The 10,129-nt window shown below is 29.7% G+C and overlaps 1 protein-coding gene across 1 annotated transcript; it reads right to left on the reverse strand.

The window, feature by feature from the left end:
- Nucleotides 1-636: 636 nt before the first annotated feature.
- On the reverse strand, nt 637-4,244 carry LOC112591005 (tigger transposable element-derived protein 4-like). Its single transcript, XM_025334625.1, has 3 exons — nt 2,892-4,244; nt 2,166-2,215; nt 637-904 (listed from the first exon to the last, which is right to left on the reverse strand). The coding sequence occupies exons 1-3, from the start codon at nt 4,242-4,244 to the stop codon at nt 637-639; spliced, it is 1,671 nt and encodes a 556-aa protein (XP_025190410.1).
- Nucleotides 4,245-10,129: the final 5,885 nt, after the last annotated feature.

A 10,129-nucleotide genomic window follows, 5' to 3' on the forward strand; every position in this document is an offset into this window, starting at 1 on the left:
TTATTTAGCAGGTTATTCGTAATGCCTTTTAAAAGGTGTGGAGGATCATATAAATGAATCACTCTCAAACAGTCGGTCCCTAACATCACTCATAGAATTTCTTTTTGTACCCTAGGTTTCTTTTTAAATATCCTGCTCGTTCTTAAGAATATTTATTGCAGCCGTATAGTTGCATCTAAGTAACAAACAATTTTCAGATCAGTAGAATGGACAGCTTTAATTACAATTTTTATTTGATTTGCTATATCATGGATACTTTTATTTTTACAAAAAGTGTAGAATATAGGTTGTTTGAATTTTTTTACAATTCCTCTTATCAAAAAAAACTTACGAATGATCACCAAAATTCTGAGTTCTTGACATTTCATTATCTTTAAATCTTGTTATGAACCAGTAGAGTCATTCTATTGTAAGCTAGCTTAAAGACTAACTTCATCAAAAACTATAACGCAATATTTTTGACGATCCGATAGATTTTTAATATATTGTAATTAAAGTATTATCGATGCTCGTTTCTGTAGGTATTTTAGATAGTAGATTTGATAATGTTTTTCGACAAGGAAGTGTAAATAATTTGGATAAAATGTTATAAGATTTGGCCTCTCTTTTAAACAATGACAAACTCAACAGCTTTTCTTAAAGTGTAAATCTTCTTCCTTTCGCTGTAGTATTTGTTTCACGGAGTTGTAGTCTAGTGAATATAGCCACAGCTGTAGTCACATGGCTAGAAAATTTTGAATTAATTAAACTATCAGACATTTTTTCAGCAATATCAAGTCGATTTTTGAGCTTCAGATATCTTTGTTTTATGTAACGAAATTGTTTATTCAATAAAACGCTATCTGCATACATTGATTTGCATTTGGGTGTTAATAGACTTGCTCGCCAATTTTCAATAACAGCTCTACAAAAACAAATTTAAAATATTTGGTGTATGGTTACTTTCTTATCTAAAACCCTCGCCACTGAATGGCTATTAATAGTAGAGCGTTGGTTTATGTAGCGTTAAAAAGTCCGTTATCTAAGGTTTATGTTATGATTAGTTCAGTTTCAACAATACAGTGGACAAAGTAAGACCGTGCGTTAGCCGTGGAGACCTACTTTTCTTTCAGCCGTTCGATCATCGCAACTCAGCATGAATTCAGTAAGCACTTTAATATCGCACCTGTAGGTCATGTGCCTGATCGGAAATCGATTTATTTATGGATGGACATGTTCAGAGATACCGGTAGTGTATAGAAGAAACATAATGGACCTTCCAAAACCCGTCAGGACATCAGAAAACAACGAAAGGGTAAGAGTAGCGCTTTTGAAATCCTCTAGGCGATCTGCACACAAACATTCGGCTTTTTTTAGGGATTTCTTATCGCATAGTGAGACGAATTCTTCATGAAGAACTCAATTTTCCTCTATATAAACTGGCAGTTGTGCAATAACTTAATCTGCGCGATAATATTGAGCGAAAAAATGTATGTGAAGCCTTTCTCGAAAACTTGCCTCAGAACGCTCTTATTTTCTTTAGTGACGAGGCACATTTCCATATTTTAGGATGCGTGAATAAACAAAACATGTGATATTGGAGCTCCACAAACCCGAGAAAATATCATGAGCGGCCTCTGCATACAGAACTTGTGACTATTTGGTGTGCAATATCCAGGATCGGCATTATTAGTCTGTGGTTTTTTGAAGAGAATGAAAGATCAGTTACGGTCAATTGTGAACGTTATGTCAGCATGATTGAGAATTTTTTTCTACCCAAACTCGAAGAAATGAATGCAGGGGAAGTGTGGTTTCAACAGGATGGCGCCACGGCTCACGGCAAAAAGGCCAATGAATCTCTTGCGGGAACACTTCCCCAAACAGCTTATCTCTCTTAGAAGCGATCTTCAGTGGCCAGCGTGATCGCTAGATTTAGCCTTATGTGATTTTTTCCTGTGGGGCTACCTTAAATTTTTGGTGTACACGGATCATCCAAAAACCCTCCGTCATTTAAATAACAATAAGGTCTCCAGACCTAACTCCTATAGATTTTTTGTTTGGGGAGACCTCAAAGAACGAGCTTACCAAGGAAGTCAATTCTGAAGTAGAACTAAGGCAGAGAATTCTTCAAACCGTTATTGAAATGCAGAGAGTGACGAAAGCAGGAATAACTGGGAGAAAAGTACTTGAAAGAGCACATGCTTACTTGAGGCAAAACGGTGAACACTTTGAACAGCTTTTACATTAAATTTAGGTGTACAAACATAATTTTAAATCTTTTGAAATAAAATTTAAATTAGTTTACTAGGTTTTGTATTTATTGTTTAGAATTTATTTGCGTTTGAGATTTTCATCTATGTATTCAAATTAATTGTAGCACATATGGCTTAGCAGATATGAACATTATAAGCGTTGAAAATCTTATAAAATTTTGAAGTTTTCATGAAATTTGCAACCCACTGCCTTAAAAAATAATTGTTATGCTCTTTAACTATAACAAATGATCATAAACTAACTGCTGCTAGAGATTATAAACATTATAATAAGTACAGTAGAAACCGTTTATAATGACATTCAAGGGACTAGTCAAAAGTGGTCATAATAACCGGTTGTCATTATAACCAAAATGACAAAAATTAAATTAAAAACTCTTTTATATACATGCAATGATCAAAATATTTTATTACAATAACATTTTTAATGTGTTATTATATTATATATGTATATAAATCGTAAATTTAATTGATATGGAAAAAAAAATAATACAATTTTTTAATATTTAATTATTATGTATTTTAAAATAAAATTTATTGTAAATTAAAAAAATCTGTAATCTTAGTTTGTATTTTATTCGTATAGAAATCATTCTCAATTTTTTTTTCTAATTTATCAAAGTTAATTGTTGAACTTACATTATTTAAAGCCATATAATTTGATAATTTTTTTACTGCATTGAACACTGCATTTATGGAAAAATCTTCATCAGCCGTATCAGCTTCTTCATTATTTTCGTCTTCCTCAGGCGCGTCGCTGAATGAAGAAATAAGTTCTTGATCATTAAGCGGTTCTGATGTTAGTAAATTATTATCAAAGTTAACATAATCATCAATATCTGGAAAACATATTTCTTCTTGTTCTTCTTGGACTAACTGTTGTTGTATTGCATTTTTGAAACCCGCATGATGAAAACAGTTTTGAATCGTACTCTCTGTTACTTTTTCCCAAGCTTTGAAAATCAGTAATATGGCATCTAATACGTTGATATTGGTATCAATTTTATTTTCCATATTATTGATCATTTTTAGCACCAAACTTTTTCGAAAATAAGTTTTCATACATTTTATTACACCTTGATCCATTGGTTGAAGAACAGACGTACAGTTACTGGGTAAAAATACAAGTTTAATATTACGCAATACAACTTTAGAATGTGCTGGACAGTTATCAACTAAGAGTAAAATTTTTTCTTTTTTTCTTCCCAACTCTAAATCCCAATTTAATAAAATTTTAGACCATAATTCTGCAGTCATCCAAGCTTTGGAGTTTGATTCATATGTTACCGGTAGACAGTCGATATGTTTGATATTTTTGAAACACCGTGGATTACGAGATTTTCCAATTACAATAAGTTTCATTTTTTTTCCAGTTATACTTGCTGTAACTAGGATGGTCAGACGTTCTTTAGACATTTTACCACCTGAACATCTTTCTCCTTTAAATTTAAATGTTCTGTTTGGAAGCATTTTGAAAAAGAGCCCAGTCTCATCTGCATTATAAATTTGATCATCTGTGTATCCTTCCCGTATTTTTGGCCATACTTTTTCGAGCCAATTTTGTGTTATTTCAGTGTTGACCGAATTGGATTCTCCACTTATTGTCGAAAACACAATATTATGTCTTGATCTAAATCTTTGAATCCAACCAGTGGAACAATTAAAATTATGCTTACCAAGGCCTTCAGCTAATTCATTGGCTTTCTGTTGAAGAATTGGTCCATTTATTGGAATGCATAAATTTCTTTGATTTTTAAACCAACGTAGTAAAACCGTGTCTAAATCCATATGCGTACAATTTCGAAGTTTTTTAACTGATAATTTTTCGTTTTGAAACATTTGTTCTATTTTGTCACGAGCTTTCCATATGTTAGAAATTGTGGAGTGACCTACGCCTAATTCATTTGCTAGATCGGAATTTTTTTCACCATTTTTTAAACGAAAAATTAAATTTGCTTTTTCTTCAATTGTAAATTGCTTTCGTTTATTCATTGCAAAGATTGAACACTCAAACACAATTTACGGTTTATCACACGACAATTACGATCAAGTACACGAATATCGGAAGACTGACGATAAATTTACAAAACAACGATAAATTAGCTTTATCGGTTGTTATAAGACCTTCGATAAAATAAAATATAAAGTCATTATAGATAAAACCTTTTTCCAATAAAATCAAAAATAACCGTCATAACATCCGTATAGTCATTATACAGACGTCATTATAACCGATACAAATTAGTACATACAATATAGGAGTTTTGCCGGGACCTTCAATCTAAGGTCATTACACCGGGTATGTCACTACAACCGGTGTCATTATAAACGGTTTCTACTGTATCTTTTATAATATCCCAACTTAGTTTTTAGCATATTGAAACAAAATTTAATTGACATCATTGGTCAAAATTTACCGACAATATGCCACCATAAAACTTTAAGAATTGAATCGACCAATATCATAAATAATAATATAAATGTAAATACAATTATATAAAATGACTATGGTAATTTGTTTCTTAAAAAATATATTAATTCTATTATAAAAATGATTGTCTGTGATTGGTGCACACAAATTAATCAAATTATGAAAGACAAGAAAAAGTTAACGCCAACTGAAACTGATCAAATTAAATTAAAAGCTTTTAAACGGTATATAACTTTTTCGAAAAGGATTAGATATAATTTTATTTAATTGTTTAATTTATAATCGATATTATTATTATTAATTAATTTGTAATTATTATGATAGTACTTAATGAGTTAATTTATTTGTTGATTTGTAATTTTTAACTACAATTATAGTTTGACACGTTGTAACTTGTACTTCAAAACTGTTAGTTTTATTACTAAACTGTTATATTTGAATATTAAAATATTCTTTAATAAATCCTGAATTTGTAAAAAAAACAACATAATAATATGTTTGAGCATTATAAATTGGTATAATAAAATGTCAATAATTTAATAACCATTGATACGCGCCTCTGCTGCGTAGTTCTTACATAAAAAACCAGGAGCGCTGTTTGCAATGTCTTGAACATTAACATTACAATTAATGCCCATCTATTAGTATTCTTATCTATCCACGCAGTACCTCGGCTGAAATCGCGCAGTCAGTTTATGCTTTTAAATTTTGCTAATAATTTCGTGTCCAGCCAAAAATATCAAAACAGGCTTCGTCTTCAATGTGACGAAATAATAAAAATATATTTGAAAATGTTATCGTCATTATCGTTGAGCAAAATACCATTGTAATAACGTGCATTATTATTGAGCACTCGTCGATCATCTTCGTCTTTCACGAATATCAGAAATAGATATGTTTCAGGTGTAATGAATATTAAATATTTTTCATCAATATCCTCGGTGATATTGTTACCTACCTGACGATATTTTCAGGCACGCAGTGGCTACTGTCGTAAAATACGTATTTACTTATACTTAAATATACGCTGGTCATGCGCTAACGTTGACTAATAATATCGTTGGAATGTTCGTATGAAAAATAAAAAAAAAAACTGTGGTCGGTGCTAAAATATAGCGTCGATCTGTTTTTGATGATGCTGAAATTTGTTGTCGATCGAAGGTTGTTGATTGATAATGTATACAGTTGGTTGTATGTTAAACATGGTAATATTGCTAAATATGTAGTCAATTACTTGCAATAGATATATTTTTCACTCAGTAATAGCTTTATAGAAAACGAGCATCATTAACTGCATAAAGTTGATTATTTATTTGAAATAGGAATATTAGTTAATATTGTAATAAAACGGAGGTATTCATGTTCAGCTCTGCTCGTTGTGATGGACGAAATAAAAATTAAAGCTTTAATAATTTGATTAATGTGGTATCAACTAAAAAATAAAAATAAATAAATATTAAATGTGTAGGCTGTATGTATTGGAAAATAATTTAAAAATTGTTCCTCCTAGAGATTGTTTCTCTTTGATTTAGGTCTATGTTTTGATACATACTATCAAAGAAAGTTTATTGTTTAAAATGTCTTATTATATTCATGAGTTAGCATTTATATCAAAATAATATAATTACTAAAACATAAATATAAATAATATAATATCAAACTATATATTTTAAAGTCAAAAGTACTGTTTAGAGTGAATTTTTGCGGAATTCTTACATTAAGGTAATTTATTATGTATATTCGTTGAGATTAAAACCCTTACACAACCAAGTTTATCAAGATAAAAATGTTTTTTGTAACTTCCTGACACCACCACATTGTTACCAAAATCATTGCCTTCATAACATGGTTAAGAAGCTCATCATATCCTGACAATGGCATCTACATATTACGCTTGAACCAATATATATTCCTATTATCACATTAGCCTTAACTTTTAGAAAATAAATTTTACAATTTTTTCTAATTTCAAATTAATGTTTAAAGAAATTTTATGCCGAAGCCATATTGTCTATACATTTTTCTTTAAAAAAATAGATAGATACAATATCAATTTTTTAAATAATAATTTTTATTTGAAATTATACTTTGAATAGACCAGTCTTAGTTTGTCACTTTTTATAATGATTCATCAAGGTACGGTTCAATAGATTTTTTTTTTGCAAAAACCACATTCTAAAAATCCTGTATGAAAATATTTTAGTGGTTGTATGGTTGATGTCACAAAATTATTGTTGATCGGCAACAATATATAATGTGGGTAGTGTAATAAAATATTATACTTAATTTAATAAATATAAAATGACAAAATTAAATTTTTACACTTCAAGCTTTTTGTCTATTGTTCATTAATATTGTGTTTTTTTTATTTTTATCCTGACGTATTTATGAGCTCCTATTATATCCATATATACACGACTATTGTCTATTTTATGATATAATTGTATTAGTTTTTAGTAAAAATACAAGAATAGTTGAATTGATTAATAAATAAACACATCAAGGTGTCTATTGGTGTTGCATATTGCTTAAAAAGTGTTAAAAAATACAATACAAGTTTTAAAATCAAGAAATTCATATACCATCATTTAATGTTGTATCATAACAGAACTGAGTATTTTACACCCAGAGCGCTAGTAGTACAACCGATGCCGAGCACAGTATCATTAATATAACGACTCAAACTGTCGTCCGCGTCGTTAATTATTGTAAATTTGTAATATGCGTTCTCGTTTTCCAAGCTCACGCCGGATGTGGAGTACTATTCACACGTCGTAATTTCGTAATTGTTCGCAGTGTTGACTTTTTGAAGTTATTATTATTATAATATTTATTTTAAAATTTAAAACGTGTAGTGAAAGATTATATCAATAAATTACGGAATGAAATATTAAGACTAACTAAAATTGCCAATTCGGCACAACCAATGATAAATCATTATTATTGAATAATCATTAATATATTAAATGATAATACGTTTAATCGGTGTATGGCTATCAGTATAGCTGCTACCTATACAATGGTTTAAAAAATTACGGTGATTTACGCCCACGGTTTGTAATATATATTAGCGCTTCTAAAATAAATAGTAATAAAATTGCACGATTTGAAACGTGGTATAAAAAAAAATAAATAACCGTTCTCGCACACAGTATAAATTCATAATGATATATAACGGTGATCGCTGACCATTTGAGCCAGTATGATAATTTATTACAATAAAATGGGCGATAAGCGCGCTTTCAGATTAAAAACAAGTGATAGTTTGGCTATCATAACAATTTTTGCCTCTAATATAATTTAATATATAAGTACATTTATTTGTGTAAAAACGATAATATTATTTGCAACAGACGGAGATCGACAAAAAGCCTGCCATGCTATTCTGCATACCCTGCGAAACAGCGCGGCTAGCAATAATATGTCTTAAGTTAAATATTGTATTATAATTTAAAATGCCGTAATAATAATTATACATAAATAATACGATGAAAATATATAATGTGTGTGTTACCATGTGTTCCTTGATGCCCGTGAACTACTTATATATTTGTATTAGCAGAAATGCCTGTAACCAGTTGTTAAGTTGCAGAAAGTCTTCAGTCTGTTGAAATGAGAAGGAAAATTTTATTTTTATGATCAATTGACGGTACACCACTATTAGAACTTATGAAATTAATTGTTATTCTGATAAATTTAAAATAATTTGCCAACAATTTGTGTATTTCTAAAAGAACATTTAAAAAATTATATACAATCAAAGTATGAAGAAAGTATTGAGTTTTTTAATACTTAAATATGAGATACCCATGAAGTTTAAAATATAAGATTAATAACAATTTATTTGAATTTTCAAGAAAATATTAAATATAGGTAAGTCTAGTAAACTTGAAAGCTGAAATGATAGTTCTATGAAGTATGATTAAAAGGAAAACGTTGTAATTGATGACATCATATCCATTGTAGACAACAATATGTTAAAAATTTATTATAAATTGTAAAAACTGCATTAACTAAACCAATATCATTTGCCTCATATGAACATTCATTTCTGTTATGAGTCGAATAAAGAATTGGACTAGAAATACCATGGAAAGTGATAGGTTCATAAACTTGTCAATACTTCGGATTGAAATATGTTTATCACTTGCAATAGAGTCGAAAAAGGTACTTAATATTTTTGCAGAAAAACATAGACCTCTAAGTTTGGTTTAACCCGTCGTTGGTATCGCCATGCAGCGTTCCACCATTGGTATAGGTGAGCATTGCGCTCACCTCGTTGTTTTTCCAACATTACTCATTTTATTATAAACATAGAATATTGAAACCAACACCAAATTGTTTATATTTTAATCTTTTACTAAAAATGTTCTTACAATTTTCCTTGGTTATAAATATTTTGAACAATAAAAATTAATTTATAATTTTATATAATATATAATAATATTATTATCATTCATCTTGGCCCGAGTGGTCAGACATGGTTTGCTGATTGTTACTCAGTATGCATGTAAATGTTGTGTGCTCTTTACAAATCGGTCTGCTACATACTACACACTGAGTCTACGAAATTTATTCACATTTTAAAATTGAAAATGGTATAAAATTATATATTATTACAGAATACCAAATTATTTACTTATCATAGTTATGGGATTTTTTTTTTCGGACAAATCGTACACTTAAGCCGACTACCGCTGCTTGAGCTTTGATCGACATTGACAGCAGTCTTGTGTCCATATAATTTTATAATTTGTTGACAAAGTGATATGGACAAATTTGGTTGTTGAAGGTGATTTATCATAAACAGTTTTGTCAATTAATTTCCAAGGTTTTTCAAAAATTCACGACGACTTAAAATTTTCCCGATTTTTTCTCGATATACTCGTATAATTTCGCTGTTTATTCCAGCTATATTCATCAAGGAGAAAAATATGGTAAGTGACCATCTGCAACTAATTCTAGAAACTGAATATTCGCCCTTCAATTCATCCACAACATCCACTTCATCCTTTGTTTGGTTGTAGAACATTATAACTTCAGGATTATTTTCAATGCATTCAGGGTCAATGTCTCCTTGCTCATACATGGTTGAAATAAGTAACACATTTTTATTTTTTTTGGCACATATGATGTAAGCAAAATATCTTCTCCATATCCAAAAACAGACGAGTTCAATGTTCTTTTTTTTGTGTCCAAAAATATGGAGGAATTTTACGTTTATTTTTCCGTATTGTTCCAACCATAGTTAGGTTGTGATTTTTCAACAAATCTAATGATAATGGTATCGAATTATACCAATTATCCATGGTTACATTACGTCCCGTTTTTGAAACTCAAACAAAAATATATTATGCGCGCACGCGTTTACGAAAAAAATATTAAGTCGATACTATTGAGTGAGCGCCACTCTTACTTTATGGATACTAATGACATTGTATGTTGA

This window comes from Melanaphis sacchari, unplaced genomic scaffold (genome assembly GCF_002803265.2).
Source record: "Melanaphis sacchari strain LSU unplaced genomic scaffold, SCAv2.0 Contig1263_pilon_pilon, whole genome shotgun sequence".
Taxonomy (NCBI): domain Eukaryota; kingdom Metazoa; phylum Arthropoda; class Insecta; order Hemiptera; family Aphididae; genus Melanaphis; species Melanaphis sacchari.

Bases quoted from the DNA above. Each gene is read 5' to 3' on its own strand.
- LOC112591005 (XM_025334625.1), bottom strand. From the start codon at position 4,244: ATGAATAAACGAAAGCAATTTACAATTGAAGAAAAAGCAAATTTAATT. The intron at 2,216-2,891 runs GTAAGTTCAACA...TTAATGTAAAAG, and splicing joins ATTATATGGCTTTAAATAAT to CTGTTCAAAGTGTTCACCGT. The intron at 905-2,165 runs GTACTTTTCTCC...TTGTTTTTGTAG, and splicing joins GTAAGCATGTGCTCTTTCAA to AGCTGTTATTGAAAATTGGC.